General features: G+C 38.6%; 1 protein-coding gene and 1 long non-coding RNA gene across 2 annotated transcripts in view; one reads left to right on the top strand and one right to left on the bottom strand.

Annotated features, from left to right (window-relative positions):
• The window catches only part of nfx1 (nuclear transcription factor, X-box binding 1), a 47,770-nt gene that overhangs the window by 15,374 nt on the left and 8,151 nt on the right, over positions 1 to 24,245 (top strand). The window contains 16 exon segments of the mRNA XM_052016800.1: positions 1,467 to 1,524; positions 1,526 to 1,607; positions 2,353 to 2,427; positions 2,430 to 2,451; positions 5,983 to 6,175; positions 6,177 to 6,201; positions 8,109 to 8,206; positions 8,648 to 8,678; positions 10,162 to 10,244; positions 12,731 to 12,839; positions 14,318 to 14,437; positions 16,050 to 16,129; positions 19,941 to 20,171; positions 21,344 to 21,417; positions 22,589 to 22,690; positions 23,029 to 23,070. Of these exon segments, the coding sequence (XP_051872760.1) occupies positions 1,467 to 1,524; positions 1,526 to 1,607; positions 2,353 to 2,427; positions 2,430 to 2,451; positions 5,983 to 6,175; positions 6,177 to 6,201; positions 8,109 to 8,206; positions 8,648 to 8,678; positions 10,162 to 10,244; positions 12,731 to 12,839; positions 14,318 to 14,437; positions 16,050 to 16,129; positions 19,941 to 20,171; positions 21,344 to 21,417; positions 22,589 to 22,690; positions 23,029 to 23,070 (1,425 nt within the window).
• Positions 1,373 to 22,351, bottom strand: LOC127570896 (uncharacterized). Its single transcript, XR_007956419.1, has 3 exons — positions 22,270 to 22,351; positions 5,992 to 6,195; positions 1,373 to 1,489 (listed from the first exon to the last, which is right to left on the bottom strand). It is a non-coding gene; the product is annotated as an uncharacterized LOC127570896 (long non-coding RNA).

Genomic DNA, 24,245 nt, shown 5'->3' with positions numbered 1-24,245 from the left:
ATCAGATGTGGAAATTAGAGTTAAGGTCTTCCTGCCTCTGACAGTAATTTTTCTTCATTTCATTTTTGTTAATGTTACGACCAAATATTCCCTTAACTCTCTACTATCCAAACAGAACACATGACCTGATGATCCAACCACTGTCTACCCACCACCCCTTACCCATGCTACTAAATCTCATCTGCATCTTTTGCAAGACATTGACACGCATCTCTAAGTGTGGTATGCAGATTTGAACACGGTACTTTCAAACCAGTGTTTTATAAAACTTAGCATAAATTTTTTGTATTTATATTCAGCTTCAATTCATTTGCAAACTTTGTAATGTCTGATATAACCAAGAGAAAATTCATAAAATGTCTCAAATCCCTCTGATCCTAATATGGATCCCTCAGGAAAATATGTCCCTCACCCTCCACCTGTTTAAAAGACCAGGCAGCATGCATTCTGCTTTCTGTTCTTCAGCTATTGTCGCACCAGTGCTACTGGCATCCTTTTGAATCCAAATTTTCTATTTTTTGGTATTTGGCATTTCATGAAATTCTATTTGCAACTTCCACCACATTGTCTTCATCAGCCCTCCTTGGTACCCCATCAAAGAACTGAGTTAGGAACAAAAAATTACTTGTTTGTTTCAAATCTATGCTGACTTTTTAACCTTTAGAACTGCTGATTAATTTTGTACCTGATATTTGTCTCTAAAAGACTTCCCACTTCCGCTGCCAACCTGCTGGTTTATCTGCCACTTTTTTAAAATGGAATATAAGGTTGCAGTCCTTCAGCTTTCGGTCACCAACTTCATGACGAGAGGATTGTAGACTGTGCCAGAGCCTTGGCACACTTTACTTCCAAATTGCTTGTCTGGCCTAGGTCCAAGTTTGGCACACTTTACTTCCAAATTGCTTGTCTGGCCTAGGTCCCAAGTTGGTATAGATCTGAGGGTATCCACAACTGACTGATGCCTTCCCCGGCAGCCATTGTTCTATTCTGCACCTATATAGGTCCATAAACATGTATAGAATGATTAGTAAAACCATATTGTTTTAATAGAATAGTTGGGTATCTTGACTCTTTAAGCATAGCTGAGGGGGGAGAAAATATCCAAAGCTGTCCGATAAGAAAATTTTTTAGCTTTGAGCCAAGTTTTGTTTTAAGAAGTTAAATATATTTTTCACTTAATTGTTCTTCTTATTTGGTACAGAAATTACATGATACTGATTTATAATTTGAAAAATATTTACAAAACCAATGAAACTTAATCCTGAATCTTTATCATAGCACTTGTCCTGAATATTGCATTAATGATGTTTTTGCTGACTTCATTAAAGTAACATTGAAACATAACTTTATTTAAAAAAAAGTCAATTACTAATTTGTAATGTACTGATGCTCCCTTATGTTTATTTTGTTTGAGAAAGTAGATTCTTGAATCTTGGTGAGGACTTGTATTTTTCTCCTTCCAACAGTCAGTCAGTTCGCTGTGGTCAGCCTGGAAACATTCAGTGCAAAAACATATGTGAAAAATCTCCTGAACTGTGGAAAGCATACATGTGTCCAAGTATGCCATACAGGAAAGTGCCAGCCATGTCCACTTACAGTTCAGCAAGGTAGGTAGCCCAGTCCTTATTACTGACATAACCATCGATTGACTGTATGGTAGATTGTTGATGAAACCACCAGATATGGTTTCCATGGAATTCATTGATGTCCATTACCTTCCACATTTTGCTGCTACAACACATTGCCTTTCTCCTCATACCTGTCTTAATCCAATTTTGAAAAAATTTTTTTTCAATATAAAGTTGCATCTTTTCCTTACCTCACCCGTTCACTCTTCATAGACATTGCATTACATGATAAAATACACTGCAGAACTTGTTGTTGCTACCGGCTTAGGTTGGCCCCTGTGCTCAAAACCAGGACTTATATGAAGCTACCCAAACAAGTCCCGGTAAAGAATTATCTAATGAATGGATTGATGTGACCCATAAAATAGTCATCATTAATCCACAAGAAAATAGATTTGCCAAAGGGGGATTGTGAGAATGTGGAACATGTAAGGAGCAGTTATGACAAATAATGTAAGTGTATATGAAGGAGAAAGAGACAAATGGACGTGCTGATGTAGTTAGATGAAGAGAAGTAGGGAAGATTTGTGTGGAGTACAAACACGGTTGGGGAGGACTTGGGCCGAATGTCCTGTTTCTGTACGAAAACCACGATGCAACTTCAGCTTAAGCTCTATGATGCATATGAAGCTGTTGAAGTACAGTAATTCAACAATGTTCCAACAACACCTGAACTATCATGTCCTGAAATGTTAAGATTCTTATTGTTCATTTTTATATCCAGCATGCTACTGTGGAGCTATTTTTCGAGAGGTGCCCTGCGGAACTGATAAAGATTCATTTGACGGCAATGGCTACTTTCATGTCAGAAACCTTGTGGGAGGTAAGTAAAACACATGCAATTTTAAAATAAACTAATATAGTGGACAAAGGGGCAATATTGAGTCAGAGAATGTGTTGGTTTATAATGAAGGTCTGCAAGTAGAAGTCATCTCTCCTGATGAAGCTAGATACCTACGTATCTATAACCTGTTCCCCTTCAAAAATCAGAACCTCATCTCCTCTCCCCCCCCCACCCTGCTGGCTCTCTCCCCCCGTCCTCCCCGACTCTTCTCCCCCGCCCCTCCCCCTCTCCCCTACCTTTGCAGAGGTAGGAAAGTGTGAAAACATTTGAAAACAAGTTAAAGGGTTGAGTTAAAAAGGTTTCAAAGGGTTTTAGCAGCAAATGAGGTGAACTAGGGATGGAATATGATGCAGTATTCACATCACAAAGAACATCGAGAGAGTTTCAGACCTCATATCCATAACATCACAATGTCTGACTACTGCCCTAACTGTAATGTGAATATTGCAAGCAGCTTCATTAAATCCCAGACATTGCTAAGTTAGAAAGCCACAGTGAGCCAAAGCCATGCAAGTCTCATAGGGTGGAGCACTAATCAGTGTCTGACATGCAAAAAAGGAGATTCTGGAACCTAAAATGAAAACAGAATATGCTGGGAAATACTGAGAAGGTCAGGCAGTACTTGTGGAGAGAGAAACAAAGTTAAGAACCACAGCAAGAAGGAAGCCATTTGGTCTGTACTCTCTCTTTGCACAAGCAATCCAGTAAGTCCCACTTCTTCACCCTCTCACTGTAGGCCTGCAAGTATATTGTTATTTGTCCAGATCCCTTTTGACAGCTAACCTTAGCTAGAACATTTTTGTCCCATTGATATTGGTCCTACTCCAGTTAGCTGCTTTTACTTGAGAGTGGTCTGTATTCTTTTCCATACTTATTCTAAACCTTAAGATTATTCTTTATAGGTTGTTTCCCACATTTATACTTACTCCACATGGCCTGGCTCACTCCCAAAATCAAGTCCAACTTTGCTTCTTCCCTCATTGGGCCAGAATAGTACTGCTGGCGCTACAATGTTCTACATAGTCAATGTTTCCATTGTACCCACTTTCTTCTTTTCCCTATCTTTCCTGAACACCTTGTATCCAGGACTACATAGAACCCATTTGGTGACCTTTTTTTTTGGCCAGGACTCAATAAATTAATCCCAAGTGGTTAATTCCACATGCAGCACACCAAGCCTTGCTACCTACACTTACATCTCTTGATCTGCTTCTATCCAAAACTTTGTTTCCAGTTCTGCAGCTTTTTACACCATTTTTCTCTTTTGTAATGCTGCCTTCCCGTGCCCAATCCCCTGCCAAATTGGTTTAAACCTCCATGGCACGAATGGACCTTCCCCCATGGGCATTGATCCCAGGTCTATGCAGGTTTTGCTTACCCCAGAACTGAGCTCCAGCTGATGACACTTCCTGCATTTGTAGTTGTCATGAACACAGGAAGTCTGACAAAGCACGTCCTGTGCATTCCACAAGTTTGGGGTGGCCTGCCATGCCTCAACTTATCAAATTGACAATAAAGAATATTCTTAAAATAATGTCACTGTTTGATTAATGTCCCCCCCCAACCCCACCCCCCCCCCCCCCCCCCCCCCCCACTGATGACCCTCCAGGCACTTATCCCTGCAGCCATACAAAGTGCTATACTTGTCTACACCTCCTTCCTCACCACCGTTCAGGGCCCTAGACAGTCCTTCCAGGTGAGGCAGCACTTCACCTGTGAATCTGAGGGTGTCATTTATTGCATCCAGTGCTCCTGGTGCAGCCTCCTCTACATCGGTGAGACCCAATGAAGCGGTCACCCAATCTGCATCAAGCACCTTCGCTCCATCTGCCGCACGAGCAAGGATCTCCCAGTTTCCAATCACTTCATTTCCACATCCCACTCTCATACTGACATGTCTATCCACGGCCTCCTCTACTGCCACATTGAGGCCAGATGCAGGTTGGAGGAACAGCACCTTGGTAATCTCCAACACCTTGGTAACCTCCAACCTGACAGCCTCAGCATCAATTTCTCTAACTTCCAGTAACCCCTCCCTTCTTCCCCTCCTTCCTTTTTCTTCCCTCATTCCTGTGACTCCCTTCCCCCCCTTCTTTTTCCCCTTCCTTGCCCTCGTGACCTGCCCATCTATTTCCTCACCTCCTTCCTTTATTCCATGGTCTACTGCCCTCTCCTACCAGATTCCTCCTCCTTCAGCCCTTTGCCTCTTCTACCTATCACCTCTCAGCTTCTTACATCTCCCCCCACCCACCTACCTTCACCTTCTCACCTTGACTCACCCATCAGTTACCAGCCTGTGCTCCTCCCCTTCCCCTAACCTTCTTATTCTGGCTTCTGCCCTCTTCCTTTCCAGACCTGATGAAGGGTCTCAACCTGAAATGTCAACTGTTTATTTCTCTCCATAGATGCTGCCTGACCAGTTGAGTTCCTCCAACATTTTGTGTGTTGCTCCAGATTCCAGCATCTGCAGAATCTCTTGTGTGATTGATTATTTAGTATTCTAATTACCCAGAGGTGCTTTCTTAATTCCCCAGCTCTTTGTTTAAACCAAATTCTTATTTAAATTCAGTAAAGTGAGTATTTCTTAGACTCTTGTCACTACCAATTAACATTACATGTTGATGGCCTTTGAAGAAGTTAGAAGTCAAACTAGGTTTAGGTTGCAGGGAAGAGGGAGGGTGGAGAGAACAAAGGAATGACTATAATCAGGTGAGTAGCTAGTTATCTTCCTTAAGGAAAGGGATATAGCTGCAGAAACTGGCTTTGGTTAACACTTAGAAAAAAAACAAGAAGAGAAAAATGAAACCATTGAGGGTGATAAAAGTAGAAGACAAACAGAAATTTCATCCCTCAGTTAACATTCACTATAGTCATCAGCACCAACTCCACTTGCATCATTCAGTTTCTTTTTATCTCTACCCTGACACATACATTCCCTTCATCCCTCTTTCTTTAACTTGTTTGATTTCTAGGTTTACTAAAAGGTTTTCAACTTCAATTGTTAACTGTTTCTCCCTCCACAGAAAGTCCATGACTTGAGTATTTCTAGAAGTTTCTGTTTTGATTTCTGTGATCAGTATTACTTGTTTATCCTCATCATTGTAATCGCTATTGAGATGCAAGACATTTCAATGCAATTTTTCAAACTGTTTTATCTATTCACTCTCATGTATTCACAAGTTTCTGAAATGTTCATCTGCCATGATTGCTTATCTGTGCCATGTTGTTATCTGGCCTAAATTAGAAAAAGATAATTAGAATTAATGTTTTGAAAAGGATTCAGTTTATCACTCTGGTTATCTTGAATGCATGCTTCTTGCATTAATCCTGCAAATTATGTACTGAAGCATTTAAATTTCTATGGTCCTAATCTACGAGCGTAATGTATGTGGCATCATGGTAGTTATCAGTATTAAAGCAAGTATCAGCCTGGTATATTCTGTTAACATGACTCCTTTTCTAACTGTAAAAAAAAAAATTCATGGATCCTAAACATGTTCACTTCCTTAGGAAGCTCACCTGTGGAAACCATAATTGTCTTCAGCTGTGCCATCCATCTGCATGTCAGCTCTGTCCACGTTTGCCAAGCCTGGTGCACAGTTGTCCTTGTGGGCAGACCCCATTGTCCAAACTTTTAGAGCTCGGTTATCCTGAACGTAAGAACTGCACTGAACCAGTACCATCATGTGGGAAGACATGTGGCAAAACCCCTGCCCTGCGGTTCTGATGGTGAGAAGAACAGATCGTTTTGAGTTGTGTTTTAAAATCATTTTTAAGAAGTATTTAAAAGTAAGATTTCAATCTTAATCATCAGTAGATATTACTTAATCATTATTGAAGTTTATTAAAGTTTTCATTTTCACATTTTCTATGATTAAATAACTTGACAACACTATATACAGTATACTCAGCCATCTGGCATCCATGGAGTAATGAGGTGCCAGTTGCTTGAGTATGCTGGCTGCATGAGAATTCCTCAAAAATGCTGTACATCACAAACTAGCATTCTATGTATAAACCTTTAAATAAATTGCCCAACCACGTGTCATTTCCTTACCCTTTTAAATAACAATGTTGTTGCACTGCAGTTCTATTTTTTAAGGCTAAACAGTATTAATTTAAAATACAGCAAAAATAAATCAAATGAATGACTCTTTTCACCATCACATGAAGTGTCAAATCTTCAAAGAGGATGTTGTTGCTAATCAGCCTACAATTGCCTTGCCCTTTTGTATAATTGTAAATAAACTAAAATTGTCTTTTCGCACTTACTTTGCATAACACAAAATAAAATTCATTGTTTAAGCTTATTTTTATAACAACAAGATCTTATGTAGGTTATAAATAGACTTCTACACAGATCCTAGTTTGGGCTGGGCTACCACTTAAACTAAATCATTTGATTCTAAATATCAAAAGGGCAGTGCAATTTATTCATTGTGTTCTTGATACTCTAATGACGTTTCATTAGGCTCAAATTCAAATTTACATTTTTCAAAACAATTGTATAAAATTCTCAATATTCTTAGAAATTTTTGCCATTTAAATCAGAATTCCAGATACATAAATACTGGGTAAATGAGAGTTTACTGTAAAGTACTAAACAAAAACAAAGTGCAGATGCTGGAAATCTGAAATTAAAACAAAAAAAAAGGCTGCAAGTACTTGGCAGGTCAGGCTGCAGCTGTTGAGAGAAGCAGAATTAGTGTTTCAGACTGATGACCCTTCACTTAATGTAAGGTCATTGACCTGAACTGTTAACTCTCTGTTTCTTTCTTCATTTTAATGTACTGCTGTTCTACATGGCATTTGGCAGTAATAATGCTTAGTGGTAATTGTATTGCGGTGAGTGTTTTAATAATCTATCAAAATATCCTGGAAATAGGTCAAAGCTATTGGAGTGTCTATGATAATACATAATCTGTTGTCCAACATTGAACGATTTAGTTTCCGAATAGTTAATGACATTTGGATACTTCGAAGTAGAACCTTTGTTGCCGTATAATATTTAAACATTAGTAACAGACTATTTTTTGGATGCAAAAGGAGGGTAAGAGTAGCAATTCAAGGAATGGGACCGCCACATGTTGGCTTCTGGAGGAAAGCAGTCTGCCACAAAAAAAGCAAGACATTTTAGATGCTCATTAGGAGCGGTCACCAAAGTAAATGTGACCAAATTGGGAAAAGTTGGGAAACTGATGTATTCCATTGAGAGTCTTGTGCAATTTTTTGGTGAATGTAATTTTGGCATATTGTAGTTGTATCTGTGAATAGTAATTCTGTGAGATTCAGAAAATGGATTATCTGCTTCTGGACAAACAGCTGCAAGGAGTTGTCGCTTGGTGACTGACCTCTCAGATTACTTTTCCTTTTATTCTTGATAAGATGTATCAGCCTTAGGCTGTGATATGATGCACAGCACAAAGGTTCAGTCTGGGAGATCGAGAGATCAGAAGAGTGGCGTCCCATCATTCATTTTATTTTCTCTGTCAATATATTATTTCACAGCTATCTCTTCCTTCAATGGTTTATTTTATGGCTTCCTTTCTGTGTTATTCAGGTGATTGTGTAACTGCTGGAAGTGCGAAATGAAGCTACGTGTCTAGAATTAATATATTGTTTCTCTTGAAATCTAGATTTCATTCATACTTGTAGTAATCTGTGCCATGAAGGAGAATGTGGATCCTGTGCTGGAACTTCAGTGATTAATTGTCGGTGCGGATTTAAGAAGAAGGTAAAGTGAAAGGATAGATATGTAAAGTATTAAGTCCAATTTATTTGTGTCATTAGCCATACTAATGCACTTCTGCCATTGACTGTTACATCTATATAATTTTTTTAAATTACGGTGGATGACCCGCAGGAGATGTGTGAAGATTCACGATCGGCTGCAACATGTCACAAAATTATTGTAATTAGCAGCATAAAGGATGGCGGATAGTAGATGTTCTAAACTTAAAAAAAACATTAAATTGCCACCAATTAAAATAGCATTACTGTCCATTGTAGTAATAGATTTGCTATTAAGTTCTGGATTTGGTTTAAGGTTTGAGAGAAAAAAAACTTAATATTGGTTGCTTATGATCTGGCAGTTGGCCTGCATAGTTTAATAAAAATAATTTTGAGTCACCTTTAAGATTTCAGCTTGTGTAATGATTGGTCATCTTCTCCATAGGATGTTCCTTGTGCCAATATCACTAAGGAAGGTAAGCACTGGGATGTCAATAGCTGTTCTTTGTTTCATGTATTTTTTTCATTTTGGATAAAAAGATGTTCGAAACTTATTATGTTTTATTTAAAAATGAATGGACATTTATATTTTTAGTTGCTCTTTCTCAAACTCACAGGTGGCACAGGATTGTAGCTACTATAGCCGCTGCTTTACGGCACCAGGAACCCAGGTTCAATCCTGACCTTTTGCTGTCTGTGTGGAGTTTCTCCCTGTGGGTTTCCAACAGATGCTCGGGTTTCCTCCCCCATCCCAAAGACGTGCGGGTTGATAGGTTAATTGCCCATGGGGTATAGATAAGTGATAGAGTCTGGGGGGAGTTGATGAGAATGTGGGGAGATTGAAAAATGGGATTAATGTAGAATAATGTAGAATGGGATAGATGATGGTTGGTGCAGATTCAATGGGCCAACAGGTTTGTTTCCGTGCTGTAGGTCTCTATGACTTGGACTGCGATTTTTAGATGAGGCAAGCAGCCTCCAGGGCCACTGTAAAATTGTTCATTTAAAAGAGCTCATGGTGATTGAATTACTTTTGCTTCATTCCATCCCTCTTCTGAGAAGTTTTCTTATAGCATAAGGACTGATTTTAAAAGTTTTGTTCACATCATCCAGTAAATGTTTAATTAGGGATTATTGTTGAGAACTGAAGGAATGTACTTCAGACTTTTATGCACTGCAGTTAAATATGATTCTGTAATGTACATACTTTTTACTCCACACCAGCCCACAACCACTGCCACCTAGCTCCAAAGCACACCAATGGAAATGAACACAAAATTACAGAGCCACCATCATCAGACATTGCGTTTCCATTATGATCTGGTGTAAATGTAATCTATTAGATATCGGGGATTTCTTTTTAATGTTACTAAAGTTTAGAAGTGCATCCAGGACCTCTGTGCTGAGCAGTTTTATAGCTGATGACACTGCATTCAACAGAAAAACTGCAATTACCTTTTTGACCATGAGAAACAGGATAGCAATCTGCTTTTTTGAAGTGCATTCTACATATACTGCTCTATGATTTGTGGCATTACCATTAATGCAGCTAGTTGAATTTTGGAAAAGGATCAGAATGTTGCTTAAAATGAAACATCCTTAAAATGGTTTTGTTATTTTTTTAATTACCCATATCAAAAACACGAATGAAATCTTGCATAACAATGAGCCATTTAAATTAAAGTTTTGTTTAAATTACAAAATTAAGCATTAATTAAGATATTTATGGAGAATGGATTGGCTATATTTTGGCATTCAGATCTTTGTCTTACTACTCATTACAAAACATGTTATTTTTTGATATTGTCGCGGATGTTATTGTTCTTATTGTACTAGCTATGTAATTGTATCATTGGAAGGATATTATCCATTGTGTAGAGCTAGGTCTTCTAGCTCCTGTGTCATATCCTTTTTTAAACAGTATCCCCCCCATGCTTAAAAATAAATTCTCTTGTGTAGCAGATCTGCTGTTCTTGTGTGACAAGCGCTGCAATAAGAAACGCTCTTGTGGCCGCCATAAGTGTAATGAAATTTGCTGTGTGGTAAGTAGAAGAAAATGCTTTTGGGATGTCATTATTGCTAGTTTTGTTTTTTTTTAATGCAGAGACAATGTAGTGACAAAATAATGCATTGTGATAAATATAAACTTTTCTGACAGAATATACTGACATCTTTCAGAGTTTTTAATCAAAGGACCGTAAAATGTGATTTATAATATTTTCAGTAACTTTGCTCATTATCACTGGACAAAATTGCAGTCATGATCAGTGTAGATGTTGTCATGCATCTGAATTATTGTGTTGGTATCAGCCATGAGACCAGGTATTAGGGAAAAACAGCAGGGCGAGCTGCGGGAACTTATTTATTCAACCGTACAAAAAGAAAAACATGAATGACTTTTTTTTTTGTTGTATTCATCTCTCAGCTCAGTGTTATGATGTGACTACCAAATACTGTCTACTCATTGCTGCATCTAACACATTTAAACATCGCCCAATGATTTTATTCATAACAATATTAAAATACTGGATGATCCCTAAAATGGAATTGTGTATTGTGTGAAAAGATTCACTTAGTGACAATGAAATATTTAAGCCAACATGTTAATTTAGAGTAGTTGGATTCTTGTGGCAAAGATTCACGATATTTCCCACCACACATTTACAGTTCTGTTACTGTGAATAGTTAATTGAGTAGAAGATGAACTGATCTCCACAAGTCATAAAGTTAAAGATGAAACATTCTTTTCAACATTTTAAGCAAGATTAGCGTATTATTTTTGTTTTATACAATTTTAGAGTGAAAAAAAGGAAAGGAAGCACCATGCAAAAGTTTGGGCACCCCAAGAGATTTGAGCTCTCAGATAACTTTTACCAAGGTCTCAGACCTTCATTAGCTTGTTAGGGCTATGGCTTGTTCACAGTCATCGTTAGGAAAGGCCAGGTGATGCAAATTTCAAAGCTTTATAAATACTCTGACTCCTCAAACCTTGTCCCAACAAACAGCAGCCATGGGCTCCTCTAAGCAGCTGCCTAGCACTCTGAAAATTAAAATAAATGATGCCCACAAAGCAGGAGAAGGCTATAAGAAGATAGCAAAGCGTTTTCAGGTAGCCGTTTCCTCAGTTCGTAATGTAATTAAGAAATGGCAGTTAACAGGAATGGTGGAGGTCAAGTTGAGGCCTAGAAGACCAAGAAAACTTTCCGAGAGAACTGCCCGTAGGGTTGCTAGAAAGGCAAATCAAAACCCCCGTTTGACTGGAGAAGACCTTCAGGAAGATTTAGCAGACTCTGGAGTGGTGGTGCACTGCTACTGTGCAGCGACACCTGCAGCAAATATGACCTTCATGGAAGAGTCATCAGAAGAAAACCTTTCCTGCGTCCTCACCACAAAATTCAGTGTCAGAAGTTTGCAAAGGAACATCTAAACAAGCCTGATGCATTTTGGAAATAAGTCCTGTGGACTGATGAAAGTTAAGATAGAACTTTTTTGGCCGCAATGAGCAAAGGTACGTTTGGAGAAAAAAGGATGCAGAATTTCATGAAAAGAACACCTCTCCAACTGTTAAGCATGGGGGTAGATCGATCATGCTTTGGGCTTGTATTGCAGCCAGTGGCACGGGGAACATTTCACTGTAGAGGGAAGAATGAATTCAATTAAATACCAGCAAATTCGGGAAGCAAACATCACACTGTCTGTAAAAAAGATGAAGATGAAAAGAGGATGGCTTCTACAACAGGATAACAATCCTAAACACACCTCAAAATCCACAATGGACTACCTCAAGAGGCACAAGCTGAAGGTTTTGCCATGGCCCTCACCATCCCCCGACCTAAACATCATCGAAAATCTGTGGATAGGCCTCAAGCAGTGCATGCAAGATGGCCCAAGAATCTCACAGAACTAGAAGCCTTTTGCAAGGAAGAATGGGCAAAATTCATCCAAACAAGAATTGAAAGACTCTTAGCTGGCTACAGAAAGCGTTTACAAGCTGTGACACTTGCCAAAGGGGGTGTTACTAAGTACTGACCATGCAGGGTGCCCAAACTTTTGCTTTGGGCCCTTTTCCTTTTTGTCATTTTGAAACTGTAAAAGATGGAAATAAAGTAATCTTGCTTAAAATATTGAAGAAATGTGTCATCTTTAACTTTATGCCTTTTGGAAATCAGGTCATCTTTTACTCGCTTAGCTATTCACAGTAACAGAAATTTTGACGAGGGGTGCCCAAACTTTTGCATGCCACTATACCTTTACTAAATGTGCTCTTCACTCCTCCTCTACCTGCTTATCACAATTTCTTTGGCTCTCCATCTGCCTGCCTTTTCTGCTCGTCTTACATCTCTATGATGCATCTTGCATTTTGTTTTCTTGCTTTCTGCTTCAAGGAATATTAAAACACACTGGTATAGTTCCATAAAAGCATTAATTGTATCAACTTGAATTCTTCAGATTCTGTATTTGGAATAGTTTAGAAATTGTAATGCTACTTGTAACATAACCAATTCATTTCATTCTCATTTTTTCCAAGGACACAGAACACAAGTGCCTTCTTCTTTGTGGACGCAAGCTTAACTGCGGACAGCACAAGTGTGAGGAGCCTTGTCATCGTGGAAACTGTCAGAATTGCTGGCAAAGTAGTATGTAGAATGTCGCAAATGAGTTTCATTAATACTTTTAGTGTCCATGAAGCACATAATAATTTATTAGGTTTATATTTCAGTTGACCATGCAATACAAAGATAGCAGATGTCTATCCCAAGTAAGTAATTACGTAATTACAGAGTCTGCCTGCTTTAGATAATTGGGAACAGATTATCCATTTTGAAAACTACTCTTAATTTTCCACAATTTGCGAAGCAAATGTCTAAATTCTTCAGGAGATTTTGTGATCTTTTTAATTACTTGGGAGGTGTTTGCTCAATAAGTTTTTAAATCTGTTGCACTGCAAAATTAAGCATACTTTGTCAATCAAGAGGCATAATCCTTCAGCTGTTTTGTCTGATGAGGTGCCAATCTTCAATATACTTAAAATAGTAAACAAGGCCTTCAATTATTTTTTTAGGTTATTTATAGTCCTAAATAAGAAAGCTAATGCTTAGAATAAACTGTGTTGTCTACAGCTGAAATGAAGACAGAAGAAGCCTTGTATATAAAACATAAGGAATAGAAGTGGGTATAGGCTATTTGGTTCCTCCTGTCTATGCCATCATTCAGTAAGATAATGGCTGATCTTTTATCTCAGCCTCACTTTACGTGATTCCCTGATGTCTAAAAATCTATTGATCTCTTGTTATTGAGTGACCTCCTAGTTCCCTCCTAGGTAGAGAGTTTCTAAGACTTCCCAACCACTGGCAAAAGAAATTTCTTATCCTGAATGATCAACCACTTATTTTGAGACTGTGACCCCAGGTTCTAGAGACCTGCCAAGTGAACCATCAACTTTGCCTCCACACTGTTAAGCTCCTGAAGACTTTTCTGGATTTCAATGAGTTCGCCTCTTATTCTTCTAAACTTTCAAGGCAGTATGGTCTACTTAATCTCTCCTCGTACTACAAACCTGTCACTTCTAGGAATTAATCTGGTGAATCTTCATTGTACTCCATCTATCACAAGTATATCCTTGCTTAGGTGGAGAAACCAGACCAAGCCAATATTCCAGATGTGGTCTCGCTGGGTCTCTACATAAAGTGGATCAAGACGTTGCTACTCTTACACATTTTTGCAATAAAGGCCAAAATACAGTTGCCCTTCCTATTTGCTTGCCAAACCTACTAAAGTATTTGGGGCAATACTGCAAAATTATTTTTCGTAACCAGGAAAACTACTTGGCTTCTCACCTGGAGTATCTTTTGGTAAGACACTTCCAGAATCCACTGCATGCCACTCACCTGGAATATCAACAGAGCCTCTAAAGCTGTTTCTTGTGCTAGTTCCAGGAGCAAGTGGATGGGCAGCTAGATAGTTTAAAATTTGAATTCTTTCATTTCATCACCCAACTCTCATTTTCATCAAACGTGTTATCATTTTTATGTGTAAACTGTATGTTTCCACTGTCTGACATTGCATACTTTTGTCAGGTAGCTCTCCTACAATTAATTCAATATTTGCTGTTTAGGTTTTGATGAACTGACATGTCATTGTGGAGCATCAGTAATCTATCCACCAGTGCCATGTGGCACCAGACCTCCCGAGTGCAAAAAGCCCTGCATCAGGGAACATGAGTGTGATCATCCGGGTAAGGAAGAATGACTTCAAGCTGTCCATTAAGTGACTAATGTTTTGTTATTGTCAATATAATAGTTATCATAATATATGATTTAAAAACATATAAATTTACTGCAGATTATGTACAAATTATAAGATACTATGTGAATGTACAATAAGCATCAATTGGGAGGGTATGGGGCAGAGACATGAGGTGTGAGAGGGTAGTGCAGGATCATGAAAAATGAAAAAATTGTGAATTTTTTAAATGAGTGTGCTGAGGAACATTGAGGCAGTGGAGACAGACAAAGATCAGGACTTACCAGGAGACAGCAGAGTTCAGAATGAGTTAGAGTTTGTGTGTGGTATGTTGTAAGGTCCCTTTGGAAAAACACCAGGTTCAGTCCAAGGAAAATAAAGATACAAACGCAGTATCCTTAACACAATGGATGAAGTACAGGTGAAAAATAGCATGGAGGAATTGCGAGTCTTCATGCAAATCTCTACTGATTCTGGATTTATTGGGAGATTGTAGAAATGCTGCTGTATTTGGGCAGTTAAGTCTTAAACCAAAAGAGGGCAGCATCATAAAGAAAGAATGTTGGAATATGAATAGGACTAAAATCTGAAAAGGGGTTAAGGAAAAGGAAACTGGTTAAGGAAAAGGAAACTGGTTAAGGAAAAGGAAAAGGTTAAGGAAAAGGGGTTAAGGAAACTGTGTCGTAGTCACAGTTACACTGAACACTATTTTTGACCAGATTAGAAGCCAAGTTGAAGTGATTTAACCAGGGAAAGGTTAACACCAGAGTTGGGTGGCAGCACGTGGGCATCTTAAAAAGTTGAGGCTGAAGTTGATAAAGTTGGATTCACTCTTGATGAGAATGCTACAGACGATTGGGAAAGAAAGAAAATATACAGGAACTATTTGTGGAACAGTAAAATTAAGTTATGAACAAGAGTGTTGGTGTCAGTGCAGAAGACTTTTGTTATCATATGGAGTTAAATCCCACATAGGTGAAAATCAAAAAAAAACTGCAGATGCTGGAAATCTAAAATAAAAACAGACAATGCTGGAAATTCTCAGTAGGTCAGGCCACATGTATGGGAAAGAAACAGTTAATATTTCAGGTTGAAAAACCTTTGTTAGAACTGGAAAGGAAACAAAAGGAGATCATTAAGCTGCAGAAGCAAGGGGGATGTCTCTAATAGGATATAACTGGGGGGACTGTAGGGATAAACTGTAAAGTAGGTTATCTGGCCAATGAGTAGGTGGGAGAGTTACAGATGTATGCAGCCTGTTCCTAGGAGAAGGCTACATGTGTGTCTTTAAGGCAGAAATGGATAGGCACTTGATTGGTATGGGGGTTAAGGGTTACAGGGAGAAGGCAGGAGAATGGGGTTGAAAATAAAATCGGCCTTAATTGAATGGCAGAGTAGACTCAATGGGCCAAATGGCCTAATTCTGCTCCTATATGAGTTAAATGCTAAAAATGTTTTATTCTTTTCATGTTTTTCTCTACAATTGTAACCTTAGTTTACTGCGGTAAATCCACAATTTTTTAATTTACATTATGAAATGTAGTTGTTTATAGTACATAAACGCTTTAGACATACTTGTGCATTCCCTTTTTGCATTTTGGCAGTGTTTCACAATTGCCACAGTGAAGAGAAATGCCCACCTTGTACCTACCTCACTCAAAAATGGTGCATGGGGAAACATGAGGTAAGTGTATCTGAAGAAAGTGTGATTTGCTGTGAGATTTGAAACTCCAAGACATACCAGGCATTTAAAAGAAAACTGCTGAATACCCATCTCTTATGTGACTGTTGCTTTGGTGAATCCAGCAAGTATATTACTATCTGCTGTTAACAATTTTTACATGGGGGCAAGGTTAAGTGGAAACCCAACAGACTGAGAGATCCATGTATAACAAAACAAAAAGAACATAATTAAAAATAAGTCTTGCACAAGAAATATCAAACTGAACCCATTGTGGCACTAACTCAGAGCTCTTTCTGAAAGATCTAGGTTCTTTCTTGACCTCCAATGTTGTCTGTGTCAAGTTTGCACATTCTCCCTGTGACCACTTGTGTTTCCTTTGGGTGCTCTGGCTTCCTTCCACATCCCAAAGGGCTGTGACTTGGTATGTTAATTGGCTACTTTAAATTGCTCATGGTATGCAGGTGAGAGGTAGAATCTGGGGAGAAATGATGGTAGTTGTGGGGAGAACAAAATGGGATTGTATAGTTGGGCGCTTGATGGTCATAGTGGACTCGGTGGCTGTGCTCTAGATTCAGAACTTGTACTTATTGATGTAGAAAATTGCAAATGTTATTCCATGATTTAAGAAACCAAGACATTGGATCCATCAGTTTAATGTTATTGAATGGAATGATGGATTCTACCATGAGAGAAAAAGTGACAAAGCACAGATATAAGAGAATCAGTCTAAATTTGTCCAGAAGCAAAAAAGAACTGCAGAAGCTGGAAATCTGAAATAAAACATAAAATTCTAGAAATACTCAGCAGGTTAGGTAGCATCTGTAGAGAGAGAAAAAGAATTGATGTTTAAGTTTGATGAAAGGTCATGAATGTCTGAAGACAAAAGAAACTGCAGATAGGGGAATTTGGAACAGAAAACAGAATGCTGGAAGAAAAGGTCAAGCAGCATCTGAGGAGGATCTATCACCTACCAGCCTCTGTCCTACCCCAGCCCACCCTGAACTTGGTTTCATCTGCCCATCAACCCCTCCTCATCTGGTTCCACCTATCACCTACCAGCTTTTATCCCACCCACCCTCATACAGCTATATACTGGCAATCTTTCCTCCCCTCTCAGTCCTGATGCAGGGTCTCAACATGAATTATCAGCTTGCACCTTTTGACTCCACACATGCTCTTTGACCTGCTGAGTTCCTCCAACATCCTGTTTTTAGCTTGAATTTCTATTGAATATCTCCAAGGATACTCAAAGGTTTTGTACAAGTGATTATAAGTAGAATTAAAAGCACAGACGGGGGTTGTTGTTGGGGGGTGGGGGTGGGTGGGTGTGGTGAGAATGGCCATTAGGTGCCATGGGTTGATAATTGGTTTGGAGGGAAGTAAATGGAGGTAAGGGATGAAGGGAATGAACTCATTGGCAGATTGTGACAAGTTGTATTCACCTTGGATCTCAACTGGGGCCTGAATGTTTCATCTTGAATATCAGTGATCCAGAGTAAAGAGTTATGTATTCGGCTTTGCATATGGCTAATGGCCATCAAGTGAGGTGCAGTAAATTGTGTAAATGGGTAAGAACTTACAGTGGGATTAGGACAGCTTGAGTGACGGGGGAAAATTTAGACATGAAATTAAATATGGAGAAATGTGATGCTATCTACTTCTGGTACAAGAACTAAAAATCAAAATATTTCCTTAACAGCGAAAGACTAGGAAGTGTAGAGAAACAAAAGGATATACATGTCCAGGTATACATCATTAAATTCTAACGGAGGGAAATAAAAAAAAAATCAAGAAGGTCAGTGGAGTGACTTTATCTCAAGGAGACTGGAGTTCTGCTTCAATTGGATAGAAAACTTTGATCAAACCCTACTAGGTTCACTAAATTTATCGAAGTAAATTATTAAAACAGATTGCCTAAGCTTACCATTTATTCTCTCGAGTTTTGTAGGTTCAGAAGTCATAGTCATAAGGTCACACCACAGAAATGGGCCCTTTGGCCCACCACAACCATGCTGACTTCCTTGCCTATCTGTGACCAATCCCATATGTCTACATTAGGTCCTTCTATGCCTTGCCTGTTTGAGTGCCTGTCTAATCATGGTGATTGTGTCTGACTCCACCACCTCTTCTGGCAGTGAGTTCCAGTTATCAACCGCCCTGTGTTCTTAAAAAAAAAACTTTCCCTTCAAATACCCTTTGAAAGTCCTTCCCCTTATCTTAAACCAATGCCCTCTTATTTTTGATATCTCTACCATGGGAAAAAGATGCCTCCTTTATAAATTTTATATACCTCCACCAGGTCAACCCCCTGGCCGCCTCCTCTCTAGCATCCAATCAGACAACACTGTCTATGGTGTGGCAACTAGAACAGGACACAATATTTCACAGATGGTCAAAGGGTGTTTTGTAAAGTTACAATATAACATTACAACTTTTATATTCTGTGCCCCAACCTATGAAGGCAAGCATGCCACATGCATTCTTTACCACTCTATTTAACTGTTGCCATTTTCAGGGAACTGGACTTCAATCCTAATGTCCCTCTGTTCATCAATATTCCTTAGTACCCTACTATTCACTGTACACGTCCTACCCCAGTTTGACTTCCCAAAATGCATCAGCTCACACACATCGGGATGAAATTTCATCTGCCATCCCTCTCCCCTTTGTTGCACCTCATCTATATCCTGTTATTGCCTTGGCTTTCCTTGCTATCCACATCACCACCAATTTTTGTGTCATCTGCAAAGTTACTAGTCATTCCTCCTACATTCATGTCAAAGTCATGGATGAATAACACGAACGAAGAAGATCCCAGCATGATCTCTGTAGTATGCCATTCAATGAGTGTGGGATAAAGATGGCCAGAAATTTAATGGTAAAAGTTTCCATAGATATTTTGAAAAAGTTTTAGGTGAGCGTTGGTCCTCTGGAAAGCAAGTCTGATGAATTAGTAATGGAAAATAAGGAAATGGCAGATTAATTAATCAAATATTTTGCATCATTCTTTGCTATGGAGAATATAAGTGACGTTCCAGAAATAGATGCAAGTTGGGAATTTAAAAGTGGGGACAAACTTGAAAAATTACAAGAGTTAGGAAAGAGGTACTGAGCAAATTTTAATTTCATCTTAAGATCTCGGGATATTGATGGTGGGGGACATGGCAATTGAATGTCAGGGGTACTGTTTAGACTCTTTTGTTGGAGGTGGTCATTACCTGACTCTTCTTGTAGCATAAATGTTACTTCCTATTTATGAACCCATGCCTGAATGTTGTCTACGCTTGCTACGTGCAGGCATGACTCCAGCCATTTACTGAGGAGTTGCAAATTGAAATGAATGTCATTAATCATCAGCATATATCACTATTTCTGACCATGTGATGGAAGGAAGGTCACTGATGAAGCAATTGAAGGTAGTTATGCTCAGGACACAGTCCTGAGAAACTTGTGCAGTGACAGCCTAGGGATGATATGATTGACTTCTGACAGTCAAATCCATCTTCCTCATTGTAAGATGCGACTCCAACCACTGGAAGGTTTCTCCTTGATGCCCATTTATTTCATATTTGTTTGTTTTATTGCAGGTATTAGTTTGCTTGTATCTTGTGGCTATCATTTGCTTGTCCCATAATTTATAGTCTTTAAGCTATAAATTTCACTATCCTTTTCATTAATGACTAACTGTTCATTTCTAAAGCTAATTATAGGGTTCACTGAGGTCTCATTTAATGAAATGACAGTTTGGGAACTTGTATATGAATGATGAAACAGATGCCATATCTGATTAATACAGTGCTTTTATTTCCAGATGCGGAGCAACATTCCTTGCCACCTTTCTGGCATTTCCTGTGGGCTTGCATGTAACAAACTCTTACCTTGTGGAATGCACAAATGTAAGAAGATTTGTCATAAAGGCGACTGTGGTACTGAGGAGCAATGTAAACAGCCATGTACCATTCCACGACCTGACTGTCATCACCCGTGTTCGTCTCCATGCCACCCAGGTTCACCATGTCCAAAGGTGCCATGTCGCGCAGAGGTATAATCGCAATGCACAGTTACTGTTTTAAAAAAAACTAAGTCTTTTGAAAGATAAGTTGCATTTGAATAATACCTGGTGACGTTTCAGGGAACCTTGAAGCCAGTGAGTTAAATTTTGAAGTACAGTCTCTGCTGTTGTACAAATCATTAAGCAAATGAATGTGCAACTGATTAAACTTTTTTTTCATGGCTGTGTTTGAGGGAGGGATTTCAGCCAGGAGGCAAGGAGAACTTCTGTGCATCCCCTTGGGAGGCAGATATGGTCTTGTTTAACATCTCTAAATATGTGGTGGGGTGGGGGAGGGGGGGATCTGAAACTAGAGGGCATAGATTTAAAGTGAAAGGGAGGAGGTTTAAAGGGATCTGAAGAGTAAATTTGTCACACATAGTTGTTTGTATCGGGAATAAGCTACCAAAGGAGGTGGTTGAGGCAGGAACAGTGACAACATTTAAGAGGCATCTGGACAGATCCTTGAATGAACAAGGCGTAGAGGGGTATAGAATGAATGCAAGAAAGTGGGATTAGTATAGATTAGCATGATGGTTGGCATAGATACGTCGGGCTAAAGGGCCTGTTTCTATGCTGGACAACAGTAAAATTCAGATAGCCCGGCACTTTTGGGATCTTGGTGCTGGACTGCCAGATTTTCCAGGCTATTGGATGTTACTTCTATTAATACCCTGCTACCTTTTTAATTCACCTTTTTTTTTAGATGGTACATACTATTATAATAACTTTTCCATTGAACCAGCTAAGTTTAAAGGGAACACAGGAGCCAAGGTCCTGATGAGTGGTAAGGGAGCATAGCAAACATCACCTGGTGAGCTAGATACTGATCCATTGGGATTTCTAAATAGTTGAATAGCAGATTATTGGAGAATTACTGTATTGCCTATTGCAACTTTCCTTCAGGATCACCTGAGGCATATGCAAACCCATGGGACAGTAGCATCATTTTTGTTTTAAGAAGTGTAATATGGTGTAATAAAGTTACAAAAACTAAGTTGATCAAAATGATTACATTAATTGGCCCCAACGTTATGTAGTCAGACCTTTAGTGTTTTAAATACAGGGAAATAGTGTGACTGAAATCTAGATTAATACTTAAAATAATCATAATATGATTTTTAAAATCATTGTTGTTAACCAGTATATCTGTTGTGTTGCAGGTAATATTACATTGCCGTTGTCAACGCAGAAAGGAGGTCATGATTTGCAGTGAAGCTTCCAGTAATTACCAGAGGTTTGAATTACTTCCATTGTGAAATTGCAAATTGTACATTGAACATGCAGCTAAACTAAATGATGAATAACTGACAGTTTTGGGCTGGAGTGTGAAGGAAGCATGTCTGCAAAGTTCTTTTCCTCAGGATTGGCCAATTTAGTTTGCTAAATTATATCTCTAACAAACTATTTTGTACTAGTTTCCTGGATAGAACATCAATGACTCATGGATCATCTTTCACTTAACCGCACCATGTTCTCCCTCGCTATTATGGGCAAGATATAGTGTCTGTGCCCATGATCAGACTCTACAACAGTCAACAAATTTTGCTATCTTGGGTGCATTGTGACAGGCATATCTCTTTACAAAGAATGAAGTATGCACATTAGAAAGGCAGCCATCAACTTTGCCTTATTAACAAAATAGGTATGGAAGGATAACAAGCTTGATCCTTAAGGCCAATAACAACTGCATACTTGGCATTTTGCTGTCTAACAGTGAAACATGGATATATATATATATAGCTGCCAAAAAGACACAGATTTCCACCTTCAATGTCTGCAATACATTTTTTGCCTCAAGTTGAAGGAAAAAGTTTCCAACGTAACAGTCCTTTCAGAAGCAGAGTTACCAAGTCTCCTAGAATTCATGAAGCAAGGTAGATCTCTGGCTTGAGCATATGTACAGGACGAAAGATGGCTGCATCCCGAAGAATATACCATACGAGGAAGTGACAGAGCCAAAAGAACAAATCTCCATTTTAAGGATATTAGTAAAAGGATATAAAAGCCTTTAACATTGATTCCAAGGTAACATTTGTTGATAACTGCAGCCTTGATAATCTGATAGCTAGGTTAGGCATTGAGTTACCTGTCAGCCAATAAGTCTGGCTTGCTGATGGATCTTAGAGGCCAAGAGTGGGCTCAACTTCATACTACATGTTATATCCTTGATCACTAGGGTAATACTAGGTAGGTAAACAGTGAGTAACTTCCAGATGACTTCCTTCTGTTAATCTTTAAAATATCAGACATTGATGATAGTGATGTAATATTTCAGCAAATGTAGTTGACTGTATTCCTTCTGCTTGTGAATTTTCCACTTATAGCTTGTGAGAATCATATCTCAGCATAAAGTGATACCAAGTTGCTTAGTTTTATATTCTGTTCTTTGCTTGTTCTTTTTGTAGGATAACTGCTATTTCCATGGCTAGTAAACTCTCTGACATGCAACTTGGAGACTCTGTGGAAATCAGTCGACTCATTTCTAAGAAAGAAATTAAACAAACGAGGTAAATCATTCTTGAATAGTTTCGGTAGTTTCAGAACACTAGCTGTAAGGGAATAGTTTTATCCCTAATAATTTACCAATCTGAAAATTTAAATTGAAAGAAATTACAAACTACAAACTATATTTTGCTGATTGATCGATCTACATTATCAGAGTGAGGAGGATTCATTATTGTATTACTTTTAATGTTTATCATGTTTGGTGCTCATTAACTATAATCAACACTGTTGTCCTGAATTAAGTACATTTTGAAAACTTGTATGGGTTATTGAGGTTTTGAAATGTAGTACAAGGGTCGGGATGGCTATCCAGTAACTAAATTGCTGTTTTTCCATGCAGACTGGAATGTGATCAAGAATGTGCAACACTGGAAAGAAACAGGTGTGTGGTGAAACATCATGAATTCAGACTTGTGTATTCACTGTATGGTCTGATACTTTATGTGAAATAAGAAAACTGCTTAAGTCTGACTTAGTCATGTGCAGGGTGAAAATGTATAAAATATCAGAAGAAAAAGCCCTTGTTACAGTAATAAATTTACCAGGTAAGAACAAGAAATGCAGATGATTCAGGAAAGATCAGAGAAACCAGTATTCAAAAATCTTGCAAGAAAAATATCAAAGGACAAAGAGGAAAGAGATATCACTGAGTTATATATATTATTGTGAGGATAGCATGAACCCATCATTCAAAGGATAGTTTTTAAGATGCTGTATGCCTGTAGGATGAGAGGGCAGAAACTTCAGTGTGTGACTGGTAAGTTTAAACAAAATTTAAAAGTAATGATGTACTTAAGGGTCATGAATATTTGGAAAAATAATCTTCAAAATAAGATAGATGAAGGGTCTCAGCCCAAAATGTTGACTGTTCATTTCCCTCAATAGACACTGCCGGACTTGCTGAGTTCCTCCAGCATTTCATGTGTGTTACTGCAAATTGTATGTGCTTGTCCATCATTGCTTCATAGTTATGCCATAATTACATTGTCAAAAAGACATAGCCACCATCTTCTGAAACTCTTATTACTCTTGCCATTACCCTCTCTGTAGTTGACTGCTTACAGCCTCAGTCCTATTTTGTCTCAGCCGAGCTATTAATTCCATATCCTCTCCATCGCACAGACCTTCCACATCTATAGTATTGTCTCTGCCCCTTTGGTTGCTGGAACTTTCATCCAGGCCTTTGTCACATCCAGTTTCAACTTCCTTTGCTCTCCTCATCACTTTCATTTCATCCACCCTTCATAAATACCTTTTTTATAACTGCTGCCCTTATCATGACCCATTCCAAATCCTTGTTTTCCCCATCATTTCAGTCCTTGCCAGATTCTATCAGGTTGCTAGCCTAATCTGTAGCAATCTTGCCTTAAGGCCAAAATGTCTCAAAATACATTATAACCAATGAAGTCCTTTTGAAGTGTACTTGCTTTGTAACTGTGACTAATATGCACAATATAGTCCAACAAATAGCAGCCTGTAGAAAAAAATAAGAGATGAACCGATTTTCCTTTGAGGGTGGTGTAGTGGTGCAGCCCTTCACAGCTCCAGCAACCCAGG

The sequence above is a fragment of the Pristis pectinata genome, chromosome 5 (assembly GCF_009764475.1).
Source record: "Pristis pectinata isolate sPriPec2 chromosome 5, sPriPec2.1.pri, whole genome shotgun sequence".
Lineage (NCBI taxonomy): Eukaryota > Metazoa > Chordata > Chondrichthyes > Rhinopristiformes > Pristidae > Pristis > Pristis pectinata.
Note: the sequence above shows the minus strand (reverse complement) of the source record. Positions and strands in the feature narration are given on the sequence as shown.